General features: G+C 46.0%; 1 protein-coding gene across 2 annotated transcripts in view; it reads left to right on the top strand.

Moving 5' to 3' along the window:
* The first annotated feature begins 5512 nt into the window (after positions 1-5512).
* fgfr2 (fibroblast growth factor receptor 2) overlaps positions 5513-16699 on the top strand; it is a 41536-nt gene continuing 30349 nt past the window's right edge. The window contains exons 1-4 of one of the 2 annotated variants that reach the window (XM_084375067.1): positions 5513-6161; positions 8226-8481; positions 15647-15904; positions 16183-16257. In XM_084375067.1, the coding sequence (XP_084231193.1) occupies positions 8301-8481; positions 15647-15904; positions 16183-16257 (514 nt within the window). In that variant the 5' untranslated portion in view covers positions 5513-6161; positions 8226-8300. The remainder of the gene's footprint in view (positions 6162-8225; positions 8482-15646; positions 15905-16182; positions 16258-16699) is intronic. The other variant, XM_084375066.1, reaches the window with a different exon arrangement.

Genomic DNA, 16699 nt, shown 5'->3' with positions numbered 1-16699 from the left:
GAGACAAAGACAGAGAGTGAAGGAGTGAGAGAGAAATCCTTGTCACTGTTAAAATGCCAGGAAAAAACTCTATTCATTCTTCATTTTATATGGAGGTATAAAGTTGTCAGTTCCACTCAGCATTTCTCCGTGTTTCTCCCTGGAAAAAGTCCTGTGTTATTTTTATGAGGAGAAATGATGCCAGTCAGGTGGGAGGGAAAGCAGACATTTTGATTTGAGTTGTACTGCAGCACTGCAGTGCGCTCCATGTTTCTGCTTCATGTGCTGCTGTTTGCTGTTTTCCCAGTGCAGCTTTAGGGAGTTGAAAATATCAAACTCCTGAATTTCAAGCTGGAAACATCAGCTTCCACCTTCTCCTCCTTGTGCTCCCCTTTCAGCTGAGCTGCACCGCAAGCCCAATCTGCAGGCATCCCAGCTATTTCAAACACTCTGGAGTACTGAGGTGGAAACATGTGAGGAATCTGGATGATTGACCCTCCACTCCCCCGCCATCCACTCCCACCAGCCCTGCTCTCTGTTACCTGCTGAGGGGGAGGAGAGGATAGCGGAGGCCTGGCTGGACGAGATTATTACGGCGTATCAGTGACAGTGAGGAGGAAGACCCGCTGACTTAAGGGGTGATGCCTCCTGAGCTAAAAGCAGAGGGACTGCGCTGTGTGAGATGGCTCATGTCAGGCGAAGTGGGAGGGTGCAGCAGTTAGAGCTGGCCTCCGAGGTGGTGGAGATGTCCTGAGTGCCCACACGATGAGAATAAGAGTCCAATTTTCAAACACATTTCGTGTACTCGCTGCTACCGATTCCTCTGACTGAACACCTGAACTTTCCTCTCACTTTCTCTCGGGGAGCTCTTACCTCGCCACATGGCTGCAGAGAAGCTGCATTATATGGTTCAAATTAGACCCCGAGGCGTGCGTCTACTTCCTACTCCTCTCGCCGATCTCCCCCATCCCCCCACCATACACAGTTCCACGCATTTGTTTCATATTTTGCACAGGATGTGACTCACCCACGTTTGTTGTTTTAATTATACAGTGTCAGTGATATATCGGGAGAAAAAGGTGGGGTCTCTCGAGGATTTGGCATCGTGAAGTTATAATAACATATCACTGCCATTCATGATTAACAGCATCACCCTCAAGGAAGAAGAAAGAGCGGTCTTCCAAGGGAGAACAAGTCTGTTTTGTACTCAGTGAATATCTCCGTCAGGCTTGTGGAGCATTCAGAGGAACAGAGGGAGGGATTTTGCCGTTCTGGCCTGGTTGACTGTAAGAGTGGATCGTCTATGTGCCACTGTAGTAAAAAAAAGTCCTGTATAATGGTTGATTGACTCCAATAGAGGCGTGCACCACAATCATTGCCAATGTTATCACTTAAATAGCACTGTTGGGGTTTGAGAGGACATGTTGTGATGACTGCGACTGCTTAAAATAGACTTGTCAGAGGCATGACCCTTCATGAAATGCAATAGAAAGGTTAGAAACACCTGCATTACACCCAAATATGAATCAGGACTATGTTTCCTTGTACAACACCGATTCTAAAACCTTGCGATGCTGTGTAAAACAAAATGTGTTTAAAGACAGCGGTTTCAGGAAATGTTTCTCAGCCCGCGTAGTGATATCCTTATCTTGTGATTTGTGAATGACTGAGCCTTTCGAGGATGTCCCTTTCATACCCAATCATGATACTTTCACCTGTTGCCCTGGTCCAAACTTGTTTGAAACGTGGCATCATATTCAGCATGAGCATATATTTACAAAAGTTGATGAGCTAAAAAATGTGTATTGAGTATAAAAGAGTTGGCAAATGATCACATTCTGTGGAATATGGGTTGTGTGTTGAGGCGAAGCTGCTGGTATCAGTATGCTAACATGCTAGAAATGACAATTTAAGCAGGTATAATGTTTCATTAATACTATTTTGGTTTGATGTATTAGCATGCTAACTTTAGGTAATTTGCCGTTAACATGAAATAAAGTGGAGGTTGATGGGAATCTCAATCGGCAGATATTTAGTCATAAACAGCCATACTGGACAAATTAACATTGAACCTGATGATGGTGCTGGAGGAAAAGGCAGGGGATCACCAAAGTAATTAAGAGTCATCCTCTGGGCACCGTGAATGTTTGTAGAAAATTTCATGGCAATTTTATCAAATAGTTGTTGAGATATGCCAGTCTGGGCCAAAGTGTTTGGCAAACCCACCAACAGACTGAAAAGGCCATCCATACAGCCACGATGCAAGCAGAGGTCGAAGTTACTGGCACCAAGTTAAATATTATCACTATAAAGTGGGGAGACTTCAAAAGTATGGACTGGATAAAGATCAATTTTAAGTCTTAAGTTACTTGAGTAAATCTACTTAGTTTCATTCCAGCACTGTTCACATCTCACTTGTATGAGTTGCACACTGCAGCATGATTGGCTTCCACACTAGTTGTGATGTCAGAAAATCTTGTTTGTATGTACACTTCAGAAAGGTGATCTCATCTGATGAAAGTGAAAACAGCCTTCTAGTGTCAATCTCTGCACATAAATCAGTCTGCACAGCGAAGGTCAAACATCCAAGTAAAGTAACAATGAGCAAAACCCATTTCTGAGCGCACAGGGACTTTAATGTGAACCAATTAGCCGCTCCGTGGACAAAGGGAAGTAACGGCTAGTTGTTGATTAACTCACTTCAGCAGCATCCTAAATTTGCATAGCAGCAGGAGGCATGCTTAATGACTGGTGAGTGGCTCAGCCTCAAACATCACCCCCAGCTTCAATCGAACAGCAATAACAGGTTTTCTCACCACATGGTTATTGAAGAAGCTCTCCAATAAGCTGCCCCTCCTTATGATTTCTATCAACAAGGACAAGGAATCAATATGTTTATCTAAGATGCTGATGGCGAGCTATTAGCTTGTCACTTTCTCTTCCTCTCACTCTTTTCCCTAAATCCAAACACTGTGGCTGCTGGCGCAGGAGGGATTAAGGAAGAAAGAGGACTGAAGAAAAGATCGGAGATGAAGAGGGACAATGACAGGTTGACGGATACCACAGCGCAAGGGCATTGAGTCCATCCAGTTCTCAGTCAAAGGCCCATGCGACTCTGCTTGATGAGGTTTCTTTCAAATGTGAGATGCCTGAGCAGCAGAAAATAAATTGGGCGATTGTAAATAGACTTATGTAGTGAGAGGAAAGAGACACACAGAGAGGGAGAAACAGTGGGGGGTATTTTGTGCCACTCTTGAAAAATGAGTCAAACTCTCCTTCCTCACCTCTCGCCCCCTCTTTATTTCTAGCCAACCTGTCAGCTCCACTGTTATCTGATGGCTTTACTGGTGGAGGCAGAGATGGGAGAGGAGAGAAAAAACAGACCCAGAAGTCTCCATTCACAGGCAGAACCTTTACCTCCAAAAAAAAAAACCTTGTTAGTGCCTCTTTTCAAAGTGAATGGAAGAGTTTTCCCTCCCTTGTTTAAAAAAAGAACGCTTCAGCAGTGGAAGTGAGACAAAAATAAGAAAAAGTCTGTGGAGATTAGAGTCTTCCACCCTCCCCTGTGTCTCTTTCAGAGCACTTGAACGCCTGAACCAATGCAGGAGACAGCTTGAAGCAGTGGGGGACGAGCTGCAGGGGGCCAGTCTTCAGTCTCTCTCTGGGTAGCTATGGACAGATCTGTTCATTCGCAGAAAAGTTATGAACTTCAGTTACTCCTAATTCTGCAGCGATGCACCAAAACAGAGAAAATCCTTCTATATCTGAGCTTCAATTGAGTTATTTTCTTTGCCGTTGTCAGGCTCTCTGCTTTGTAGTATTGGATATTGGAAGTTCACTGTTGAGCTCATTGTGTGAGCCATGGTGGAAGAAGTGTTTAGGTCCATGCTTAAGTTAAAGTATGAACACCTTGTTGCACAAAGTCTCCGTTACAAACAAAAGAGTTACAGTCAAAACTGAAGTCAACAGTTAGAAAGTAAAAGCAGCAAACTGCACTTAAACTATCAAAACTAGTAGTATTCATGATGCAAACAGAGGGAACGATTGATGACGAAATGATATTATATTATTGAATTATTATTATGATGCATTAACATGTAAGTAGCTTTAAGGGTATAACTGGTCAAGGTGGCGCTAATTAACAAAAGAGGCTATTCTTTCACTTGTGTCTGTTGGTTGGTTTGTTTGTTGGTCAGTTGTTTTTTGTTGGTTTGTTGGTTTGTTGGTTTATTGTTTGGTTGGTTTTTGTTGGTTTGTTGGTTGATGTGTTTGTTAGTTGATGTGTTTGTTGGTTTGTTGGATGTTTGGTTTGATGTTTAGTTGGTTAGTTTGTCAGCAGTATTATACAAAAACTACTGAAGGGATTTCCACAAAACTGATGGAGAATGGGTCTCAGCTCAGAATAGAATAACTGTTGGTGCAGTTGTGGATAAACAGACCAATCCAGGAATTATTTCTTACTGTTTAACACTGTGAGATGTGCGTTTTTTGTTTTTGTTTTTTGTTTTACTTTTTTGTTAATTTCTCAGGGAATACTGCATGGATCTTGAGGAAGGCAACCAGGTGTATCTAGGTGGCTGATATCTATGAATGAGTACAATTAGTCCCTTATAAAAATCAGGAGCTAGGGGATTTAAATAAAAGCTTAATTAAATGAAAGTGGACTGCTGGGCCTTGGCGGAGATATGCACTCTAGTGAGTGCCTTTCTAGTATTTACTATTTAATCTACCATTAAGTACTTTAATTAACAACCATGTTTGATACTTACTCCATAAAATGGGCACATATGTTATGTGTCTCAACCCTCATGCAATATACAGAAATACAGTACTTACTCAAATACCTAAAAAACAACTTTGAAGTACTTGTACTTGAGTTTTTCAATTTTACGCTACTTCATACTTCACCCCTTCCACATTCCAGAGGGAAATCTTGTACTTTGCACTCCACTGCATTTAAAGCTATAGTTACTAGTTACAGGGCAGCAAAAATATAGTTACTTGTATATAACAACTTTCAAAATGTTTTATTTTATGTATATCTAAATTTTGTTGTTCTACTACTGATGCTTTTTACTAAATGTTGTGTAGGTATGGCTATGCAATATCTTAAAGATCAGTTTGCACATTATACTTTTTACACTTTTAAATGCAGCATTATATTTTACATTGCGGTACTTTTACTTTTACTATCTGATCTGAACACTTCTTCCATCCCTGCAGCATCTACTAAAACACACAGTGTGGCTGCTCTGTGCGTCTCGTCTGTGAGTAATGTGCGTCTCTCCCGGCAGATGTCACGTCTTGGCCACTGAGGGGCGTTGTTACGGCGGTCTGACAGCTCCGGAGCAGAGCGGGGGCCCTCCTCGCATTGGACCCAGTTTGAGCAAGTTGAGCGCAGGACAGGCAGGCAGGCAGGCAGCGCTGCAGTTTGATGGGCGGAGGAAGGCAGGGCCCAAAGGCACTGCGGCCAGGAAGCGGCTCGAATTACACTGGGGGTGCTTTGGGGGGTGGGGGGGAATGACACCCACTGGAGTGAAGGAGGAGGGCAGTGTGTGGAGACGTAAGGAGGAGAAAAAACCTAGTAAACCTGACAAAGCGTCTGAGAAACAGTGCGAGGACTGTCGGCGGAAGGAGAGAAAGAGACGCGAAAGACGCTCTTTTCACCAGGGGAACGCACACTGATGGATTTTATGACATTTTGCATCGGACAACTTTCCTCCCGTACCTTTTAAACTCCGTTCCACCTCCGTAGTAGCTGCAAACTTTCCCGTTTAGTTGACAAGTGCGCTGCTCGGGAACACTGGGCATGTTCTGCGCCCTGGAAGAAACTTGGTGACGGGGAGGAAAGTTTCGGGGGGACAGCGCTGCTGGTTTTCCGAGCTGTTTTTCAAGGATAACGCGTGTGAACTCGGATTTCTTTGCATGGCACCGGACTACGCTGCCAGTCGAGTGTGGAATATATCCTCCGATCTGAGCTGATGCCGGCTGATTGTGGAATAGTAAACTGAAAAAAAAAAAGAAAGAAAAAAAAAAGAAAAGGCAGCGCCTCGCAGATTTTTTTTTTTTTTTTGGTGCATTGTGGAGTTGGAGACATTCCTCCCTCTGGATTCAGCTCATGCTCTCTCCTCCCTTATCTGTGCATGCCAAAACAGAGATCTCCACGATTTTATTCCTCCCTGGTAAGTATTGTCTGTTTACGTCCGAAGCTTCCTCACAATCTCATCTGTCAGGGTTTCGGCTGTCAGGACAAACAGGCTGCGTAATAGTAGAAATGCTTTGCGCTTTTTCGGTGCGTGCTACTATTTTGTTTTCTCACGGCTGCAGGACGAAATGAGAAGTATTTGACCACTTATAGCTGAGGGTTTTCACACTAGAATCCACATTCGAGTCTTTCCAGAAGTATTCAGAATATGCGCAATTTTTTCAAAAGTTTGTTAACTGAGATTTTCTTGAATTTACATCCAACGAAAACAACGCAGTGTGCCTCGTTCACGTTGTTTCCCACCATCCCTCGTCAGAGTTTATCCAGTGAGATCTCTCCTTGTGTATTCGGGAAGGTGAGGAGCCACGCAGCACCTTGCATCACCCCCATCAGGGCCCATTAACAAGTGTCCTGGTTATTTATTACTTTGCTTAATTTTCTACATTGCATTTATGGTGCCAATTATCCCGTGACCGCAGTTGTTTTTTCACTGCTTGGTGCCGGAGCCCTAAATCACTGAGCGGCTCCAAATGAGCCCCCATTGTGGAAAAGCCAACTGATTTGAATTTCAATGGGAATTCAATCAGTGCCAAGAAATTTCATTCAAAGCCCGCTTTTTAAATGAAGGCTGCGGTTGTCATGTGCGGAGCAAAGTCCCTCATGTGCCCAAACGTCATGTCGACAGAAACACGTTAAAGGAATAAGGTTTGCTTTTACACGAAGAGCACATTATTACGACTCTTTAAAGCATTTTCTGTTTAGTTAGATTAAAAAAAAAAAAAATCTCCATTTTCTTTTTCATTCAACAGCTGCAGAATAATCAGTTTTGTGCACGACACACTGAAATGATGTAAAACCAAATGGAGCTTCCTGGGTCATTCTGATCACTATCCCTCCTGCTGAAGTTTGCAGACAGCGGTAATCCCGATGGTTGATTGGTGCACTGATTGGTTTACTCTTCATCAATAATTCACGCATCCGAGCTGTAGCCACGCAGATTTCTTCTCCTTTGCTGCCAAAAATCACAGCGGCTCATTTGTCTGACAAAGTTAGGACGCGGGGATGAATTCATGGATTCACCCCGACAGCCTGTGCGCGTGTCCCCCTGCAGCTCCCCCTGAGGGCTGAATTAAAGATAAATCAGGTTCTCGGGCTGTCTCTCCAAAAGTCAAATTACATGTGTCTTTGCGGGTAAAAACCGATCGATACGTGCAGCTGGAGCAGAAAGAGCGCAGGGAAGCGTGACTCGAGCAGCCCTCCGGAGACACTCGAGCACGTCGGAACCGCAGATGTCTGGCTAAACAGATTGGTGTGTGAGCGGCCGTGCGTGTGTGTCCCGGTATTGCAATATTGCATTTCAATTAAAGCCGCGCTGGTTTTATAATCGAGTCACGGGAATGCAATGAGAGCCCCTTACGAGCGCAGTGAACACAGATGCAGCAGCGCGGGCAACAGGTTTGGCGCATCTGTTGCGCACGGGAAGAAAAAGCGAAAAGGTGCCACATTGGCTGACACATAAGTTAATGATGTGTATTGTTTATGTTTAAAATAATAGAAGCAGCTTGACAAAATGATACAAGAGATTATTTTCTGCATCAGACTTGTGTGAAATGATATTTGAATAAACTTTAACAAGTCTGATCATTGAGCTCTTGAGACATCAGCCTGGTCAGACTGCGAATACTACACTGTCTCTTAATTGGTTTGTGTAAAACACATCTCAGCGCATATAATGACAGCTGAGAAGTGAAGGTAGATGCAGTGTGGTTGTGTGTTGACTGCTGCTGCCTCACAGCTTCGGTATGTCTGTGGCATGGCTTGTTTGACAGCATTTTGAAACACTGTTGTGTCTCGCCTTACTCTTTCCTGTCTCACTTTGCCAGTGAGAGGAAGAACGATGCAGAGACAAGTTGTTTAAAATCAGAATAATTGCTCCACACTAACATGTTTTCTTATTTTTCTCTCCTCGGTGCCTTTCTCTTCTCACTTCTCTGTCTACTTCTTGACTCATCACTCCGCCACCACCTTCCCTTCCTCTCAGCCCAGGTGATTGGGTGAATTCCACTGAGTGACAGGCCGACCCCGCAGCAGTTGATGGTTGGGCGGACCCCCTCAGATGGGATCAGTGTCCAGGGGGAGGTGGAGAAGGGGGGTATGGGGAGCGCTGGCCCCCACTAACGGGATGGCCTCGTGGGCCTGGTTGCTGGCCGCCGTCCTGCTGTCCCTGCTGACCGTCAGCGTGGCCCGGCCGCCCCTCACCGCCACCAAGGAGGAGGAGGCCACTCTGGAACCTGAAGGTAAGCAGAGGAGAAAATCCTGGGAGGAGGGAAGGGTGGGAAAACCATTTGGTGGGTTTGTTTTTAGAGAGCAGGTGTAGCTTTGTCAAGTTTGTCCCCTCCCTTAAAGCTCACTTCAGAGTTTTGGTTAACTTTTGCATCCTTTCCTAGAATGCTTGTCCTTATCTAACAAAAATGTTGCCGTCGGCCTTCAGCAAAATGAGGAATGTTTAGAGTTCTTCAGTTTTAACCATTTGAAGAGAAAATAAGGACAAAATAACATGGAAGTTCATTTTTTGGTATGAAATTTCACTATTTCCACTGTTGCTTGTCGCTTTAGTAGTTGGGATTTGAAATTTCTTGCAGAGGAAACATTTTTTCAGCCCTTGTATCCATTAAAACATCGCTAAAAATCTAACAAAGCAAACACATTGAGTCCATGTAAGATTTTGGGGGGGGGGTTAAGATAAATAAACTAAATTGAAACAACTAACCTCAGCATGGCCAGCCTCTTGTTTTCCTCACCGTCCGTGAGGCGTGTGATTCACACTTTTTTGTTTTATTTCTCTTGCCGATGCTCGTGGCATCTTAGGCTGTACATGAGTGTTAAAGGCAGGTTTGTGACCCCCTGTGGGAGCACAAGGGGAGAGCTTTGAAGGAGGGTGGCGACAGTGTTTATGCTGGCATCTCTCTCGTGCCATGGGAAGAAGCACAAACAGGGAGGGAGAAATTAGGATACAGGGTTCAGGGCTTTAGTCACAACCACCTGCGCTCATTTTTCTGCACATTTTGTCTGCAAAGCCATATTTTTATTGGTAAAATGTTTTGAGAAACCTTTTGTGGAACATGGTATTTTATAGTGCAGACAGCTTTTGTCTTTTTCTTTTGAGGCTTCTCTATTTTCTGTCTCCAGTCTGGTCTGAGACTAGCTAATTAGAGTTGTTGTGATGGATGGTAACTCGCATTCCAAAGCCTTTTGTTCCTGGGCTTTAATCAGCATGCTAATTGTAAGTTAGGCCAACAACAGAGCATCACTTTTTAAAGCTGATGCCCCCCACACACACACATGCACACACACACACACACACACACACACACACACACACACACACACACATACACACACACACACACACATGTCTTGCCCTTTGCCCTTGAGGTCAGGTATCTCTACCTTGATGAGAGGACTCCTGAGCTCTCCTCTCCTGTTGGTGTTTTTGTTGTTCTGTCACAGACGATTTGGCTCCAAGCCGGGGCTCGGCTCGGAGCCCCACACGGCCCCGGACGCTACGCTACATGGCCACAGAGAGGACAGAGGGAGGGAGAGTTTTCCAGAGTTACACAATCCTCCAGGAAAGGTCTAAGAGGATTTGTGCATATTTGACTTCTCCTTTAGATGGACAGATTACAGAGCGCTGGGCAGCGGTGAAGTCATGTGACTGGAGATTAAGTGGCTAGACCTGGGGGGGAAGGGGGTCACATGATGAGGGATCACAACGGGGCATAGAGAGAGAACCCGGCCTGCTTATCTGATCCCGAATCAGTTTCCAAACATTATTCTGTACGCAGCTGTGTGTGATTGAATCAGTGTGTGCGCGGCAGCTCCGGTTTGTTGTGCTCTCCTTCTGTTCGCTGCTGCTGTCACCTGTAGGGCGTAGATGTGAGGGAGACAGATTGGCTGGCCCCGCCCTCCCTGTCCTAATAACACCCCCCTACAGAGATGTTTAGGATTTCCCTCCTCCACCCCCTCTCTGGCCTGCAGCCTCGGTCACACCACTCACACTGCTGCCTGTGTGTGTGGGAGCAGTAATTGATGTAGATCCATCAGATTGCATATCAATGTTGTCTCTACAGAGCCCACGCCTGCACCCCTGGTGGCCTGGCTGCGAGCTTGTTTACCTGTGGCTGCTGTAACGGTAGAAGTGGAGCGAGCGCGCTGGTTAAGGTCTCCACAACAGGCCCATTGTTGTCCCTGTAGCCACTTCTGTATCTATGGGAGTGTTTACCTTGTCCAGGCACTCTCCGTTTGCACAGTGATTAAAATACTCTGACTGAGCTGAATAACAATGGTAGAAGGTGTGTGTGTGTGCGGGCATGTGTGCCTTTAACATTGGCATTCTCTGCTCTGCGGTGTGTTCGGGCCCCTCTTTGCATATAATGTGGAATAAGCGTGGCACCAGGCACATTGGAACGCAGGCTGAATGTGAGTGCAGCAGACAAAAGTCAGCTCATGGTTTGGCTCTACTTCCAGGGACTCCCTGCCAAAGTCTGTTCTTCAGAAAATGCTCTGATCAGCATGGAGGCGAACACTTCCAAACAGTCGAGTGGTTAAATAAATAAAGGCTGCATTATGTGTCAGGGATGAGGCTTTCATGCATGATATAAAAAAGGATGAATGCTTTTCAAGAGAAGATGAGTTTTATTTCTTGGAAAGCTTCCAGGCACATCTGCAGCATAAATGCTTTCTTGGCACATTTATGCATTTATTATTAATCAAGTTTTCACCTGTATGCTCTATCCTATAGTCAGCTTATATTAAACAGAGTAGTAACTGCCTTTATTTCATTATCATTACTTTGTGTGAAGGTGGGAATGTCAAGGAGTTGCAGGCTTATTACCTTTCTCTAACACTGCTCTATCCACACAGTAGGAGTACGGTTGTAAAAGTGTAAAAGTGTCAGCTGGCCGGTTAATGACGCTGTGTGTGTGTGTGTGACTGTGGCGATGGCAATGGAAGTGAACTCCAAACAAACGCAGTGTGTCGGCCGGTGGTGCGACCAGAGGGGGCTGAATATACGGCCTCCACACAATGGCTTTTATTAGCCTGCCGTTGGCTGGTGTTAATCTTGAAGGTTTGAGTGTGTTGGTGATTGTGAGTGTGTGCTAGAGTGTGTGTGTGGACTGTTATTTGCCTTGGCCGATGTGCCAGAAAATACCTTGTCACTCCACCGTTCAATCTCACACCTGCCTGATAAGAGGCTGGGAAGAGTTGCTACCTGTGCCAGCTTGTGCCTCAGGTCCCAGTGGACGGTCCGGTGTACGGCAGAGAGGAGTCTGAGCCAGGGATGGCTAGCGTCTAGTTTCTCTGTAGACAAAGAAACTAGACAAATTTTATATGAAATTCTTGTCAAATTCTGTGACACTGCAGATATCCTACTATTTTCAATTAGGATGCATGTTAAATATACAACACCGCACTGACTTTATATGTTTTGTAAGAGTAGTTGCAGTGCTTGTAGGACTGTAGTTGTGGGATGAGAGATCTGAAAAGTCACAGATTTGATTCCTGCATCAGCCTTAAGGGTGCACTATGTAGTTTCGGGCAAGACATTTTAATCAGAAGAGAAAGACTTACCTAACCCTTCCCCTCACTTCCACCTTCACATCTTTTATGCCTAAACAAACAAAAAAACAAACTCAGTCACTTTTATCAAGTCAGACACAAAAGTGGCAGAAGTTGTCTCAAGTGTGAAGATTTGCTCCTTCTCTCTGTTTTATGTCAGTGCAAACTGAATTTCTTGGGTTGTTGACTGTTTGTTGAACAAAACAAGATATTTGAAGATGTTACCCTGAGCTCTGGGAAGTTAGTTGCAACCTTAGTTTATACATTCATTTGATTTAATTCATCACCAGAGGGAATCTCTCTTCTGAGGTCACAAGTTCTTCAACCTAAGAAGATTTTGCAGATAAAGGGTAGCCGGTGGGTTAAAGGGGTCGGTTGGGGTTCAGGGAATGCCTTGATGAGGGGTGAAGGGGGTGGGCCGACCGGAGGGGGCTGTTGCCATGGACGCCAGCGGGAGCCAGTTCTTGGAGCTGCTCCTTTGTCATAATAAAAAAAAAAAAAAAAGCTAAGGAGGGATTTGAATGTGAAAGGACATCAGAAAAGAGGGAGAGACAAAAACAGGGGAGAAAAGTCCTGGGATGTGACTGCGTGAGGAGGATACAGAGGAAAGAGGAGAGGAAAAAAGGAGGGATAAGAAGGGCAGCAGAGATAATGTGATTTGGCAGTGTGTGTGTGTGTGTGTTTGCGTGCATGCTGAGTGTGTGCCTCCGAGATGGCAGTCATTACATTTAGTCCGACTACCCCGTTGTGCAGAACGCGACAGGGAGGAGAAGGGAGAATAGCCCAATGTGCCTCTCTGCAGAAGTAAACTCATGAGATCATTCACGTAGGAAAATCGCAAAACTCCGCCCCTCGCCACTTTGCCAGCATCACTACTTTGCTTGACAAACAGACAGAAAGACAGACGGGCCGAGCGGACGTCAAGGGGACTTCGGCGAGAATTTGCTCGCTGCATTCTGCCGCAGACACTCTGCGAGACTAATTATTGTCAGCCGAGATGGTGCGAACGAGGACGAAGAGATAGCGAGGAGCGGACAGGCCGAATCTATCACACCTGATAGACACTTGTAAAAGCTGTCAGAGGGAGAGAGATGAGTTTTGAAATGGAGATGTGCTTCAGGAGAAGAGCGGCGAAATGATAGTGGTGATGGAGGGAGAGAGGAGGAGAGGCTGTTGGGTTGAAATTGAGCAAAAGTGAGACCATGTATGTGTGTGTGAGAGAGATAGAGAGGCTCCCGCCCCCTCCTGTGGTGCAGAGGGGGAGGAAACTTTGCAGAGATGAAAAATCTGCAGTGAAGTGTTTCAACTCTTCAACTCAGCATGCATCCCTGGACTGTTGTAAAGTCTCTTCAAGTGAAGAAAGGTGTGTGTGTGAGTGTCTGATACATGCATTTATTAAGGTGCACCTCGATATATTTATTTTCCCCGTGTGTCAAAGGCTTCTTCTTCTGTGTGTGTGTTTCTGTGACGCAGGTTCCCATGAACAATCAGGCAGGTCGGAGGTGTCAACAGGTTTGGGAAGGGTCAGGGTTAGGTCAGCGGGGTCAGCAGCGGGGTGGGAGCAGGGGGCGGAGATGTGTGGGAAGGGGGGAGGAGAGGGCAAAAAGCTGGAGGGAAGGTGAAAGAGGGAAGTGAAGGCAGCAGCAACAGGGGGAGGAGGAGGGGTTGACGGAGGGGGACAGATGGACACAGCAGAGATAAGACAATGATGAAGGCAGAACTAACACGTGCGTGCTTTCTTTAATCAGACGCACCATTTGGAGAGATTCCTTTCCTTTCCTTTCCTTTCCTTTCCTTTCCTCTCTGTATGAGTATCATCTTTCTATGAAGCACCTCAGCTCCCTCCCTTTCTCTTCAATATGCTGACAGACAGTGCAGCCTGTGTGTGTGTTTGTGTGTGTTTGAGTGTTCCAGGTGTTTCGTTGCTAAGTCAGCCTCACCGAGGGGCTCCACCATCTTGAAGTTGTCCATACCTGCCCTGCTTTGTGTCCTGGCAGTTACGCCATCTCTAAATCACGACAACCCCAAATGAAACGATAAAGGGAAAAGCAATAATGACAAAGTAAAGGCAGTGGCCTCCGGTGTAGAAAACCGTGTCGTAAAAAAAGGTAGCGGAGACAGCTCCCATCAATCAGCACCGGAGCTCCACCTCTTATCAGACCACACACTCAGTCCTGGGGGGAGAAGCGAAGGAGGGGTTAATTATTTCCGGATCGAAGGAAACAGAGAGAGAGAAAAAAAGACAATACAGGAACTGTACCTGTGTGTCTACATGCCCAAGGGGAACGTTTAGAGGCTTGCGCACATGCCTCGACCGCTCGATTGCAGCGCAATGACTTTCCCTTCCTGTCGAGGCGAGTGTGTATGTGTGAGTGTATACTTTACATTTAACACAAGCGCAGGGCACATAGTGGGGGTGGAACGTTGTTGAAAAGGTGTATTGAGGTACGGGAAAGGCTGGGAGTGCCACTGCCTCTATAATTATCACCTATCAGCCATCAGTCACACAACATATACCCTCATCGCCGGCTGTCTCGTTTCCATTGTTGCAACTTTCCCCCTTAAATCTTTCTAATACCTCTCTCTCCTTCAGTTCCTTCTGAAGAGAAAACACACGCACAGATGTAGACATTTTTGTTCGACAATAAAAAGATTTTCTCACCGTGGATGTACACATTTGTGCATGAATGTGTGTGTGTGTGTGAGGCAAAAGCCTCAGGGTGATTGGAATTGGCTTTGCTATATGTGGCAGAAGCCAGCTTGTATTTCAGGCAGGTTTTCCCCCTTTTGCTCAACATTCAGTCACAGTCTGGAGTTTTTGAGCACGAATGATGTAGACATGCGGTCTCGGCTACAGACGCTCCGAACTCCCTCTCATATATTCGACATTCACCTCGCTCTCCCCGTGCAGTCGTACAAGTTAGGGGACATGATGTACACACATGCACTCACAGGCGGACTTGGATTGTCTCCCAGAAGTGAAGGTTTTATGCACTTTGGAATCTTGAGGAGTTTCTTGCTCCCTGCCTTGGCCGGCAGATCCTGCGCTTGGGTTGTAGATCCTCCATGGCCGTGTTCTGAAAGACAATCAAGAATCGAGAGACGAAAAACAGAAGGCTACAGCCAGGTCAAGGTTTTCGAAAGCTAAGGTGTACAGTCAGAGCCGGAGCAAAGCCCAAAAACAGTAAAAAGCGCCCCCTCTCCTCCCTCTTCTCCCTTCCCCTGCCTGACAACCACTTCCGTCTTAGACCTTTCTGGCTGCTTTCCTTTCTGATGGGCAGACATGCTGGAGTTTTATTACCTTTTTTTAGGCTGCTCCTACTCACCCACACACACTGGCTGCTTGGTATCTATGCTAAAAGGGACGGGCGGTTGAGGAGGAGGGTGGGGCTGTCTCTCAACACATTCATGTCCAATTCTCACCTGCTCGCAAAGCATTGATTGTTTTTTTTTGTTTTTTCCTCTACACATGCTTCTGTGGCCGTAACTGCATGCTCTTGAATCTATAAACGGCAATCACACTGCACACTTGATAACAGAACAGTGGTATTTTCCAAGGGCTCCATTTCAGATGTCTGACTGGGAGTTTGTGGTAATGACAAGTTGGTGTGACGGTTTAAAAAACGGGTCTCCTCTTTTCTGTAATGCTCCTCCTGCATTAAGTTGATTTAAGTGCATCCATTGGGGGTTATGTGGTGTTTTTGTTTCTTAAACTATGGCTTGTTTCTTCCTCTCCCACCTCTTTTTCCTCCTTCTTGTGCACCCTCTTCCTTCTCCAATCTGTCCTTCGCCCCAACCCTCTCCACCCTCCTCCCCCCCCTCCCACCCCCACTCGCTCTGCAGACGCATCGAACAAATACCAAATTTCTAAGCCCACGGTGTGCTCAGTGCACCCGGGGGAGTTGCTGAAGCTGAGCTGCCCTCTGCCGCCGACGGGGACCATCACCTGGACCAAAGACGGCAGCTCTCTGGGCACCAACAACCGCACGCTGATAGAGCAGGAGGTGCTGCAGATCCGTGATGCCACGCCCAAGGATTCAGGCCTGTACACCTGCACCAGCGTGGGCAAAGACACGGTCTGCTTCATAGTGAATGTCACAGGTGAGTCAGGGAGAAGACAGGGACTTTGGACATGTAGAGTGGGACAAAGCTTGGTTGAGTCCAAGACGTGGCCATGGAGCAGGGTCCTGTGAGTGTGTGTGTGTACAACTCCAGCAGCGAACGACCAGATATATCAGAAAAGGGCCCAACTTTGGCATCTTTTATTATACAGATTTGTGTGTGCAAATTTGCGACTGCATGAACATTTGTGCATGCGATAGTGTATGAGTGTGTGCGGGTTGCGAAAGGGTGGCAGTAACCGTGGTTACTCTGTGCAGATGCCATCTCGTCGGGGGATGATGAGGACGATACAGAGCGATCGGAGGACACTGGGGCGGACGGAGAGCAGATAAGTGAGTATGGGAGGAACGAAAGGAGGGATGAATGAGTTAACGATGCGCCACCCTTCCTCACCAACTCCCATAGATTAGGCACCCATGAGCAAGGCACATTAGAAACCTGTGGGGGGGCACCGATCTGACCCTGTTTTGTCTCCATGATCACTTTCTCTGTCTGTTATACTGCTTTTAAGACCTTTTTTTTTATATCAGGATACAAGAAGAATATTAGTTAAAATAATAAAAAAGAAAAAAATTGACAGTTTCGACATTGAGGTCAATGTTTTGCATACTAACCAGCTAGCCCCTGCCAAAGCTCCTGTGCTAGCAGTGGAAATAAGACCAGCACTCTCCTGGTGCGGTCCCCTTCTGGCTGCATGGCTAACTGAGCTAACTAGCTAACAGCAGCTACAGTTAGCGGAGTATCAATTCACCAGGTTGCCAGTTCTTACATATT

Source organism: Pagrus pagrus (assembly GCF_965226575.1).
Source record: "Pagrus pagrus genome assembly, chromosome: 15".
Classification (NCBI taxonomy): Eukaryota; Metazoa; Chordata; class Actinopteri; order Spariformes; family Sparidae; genus Pagrus; species Pagrus pagrus.
Note: the sequence above shows the minus strand (reverse complement) of the source record. Positions and strands in the feature narration are given on the sequence as shown.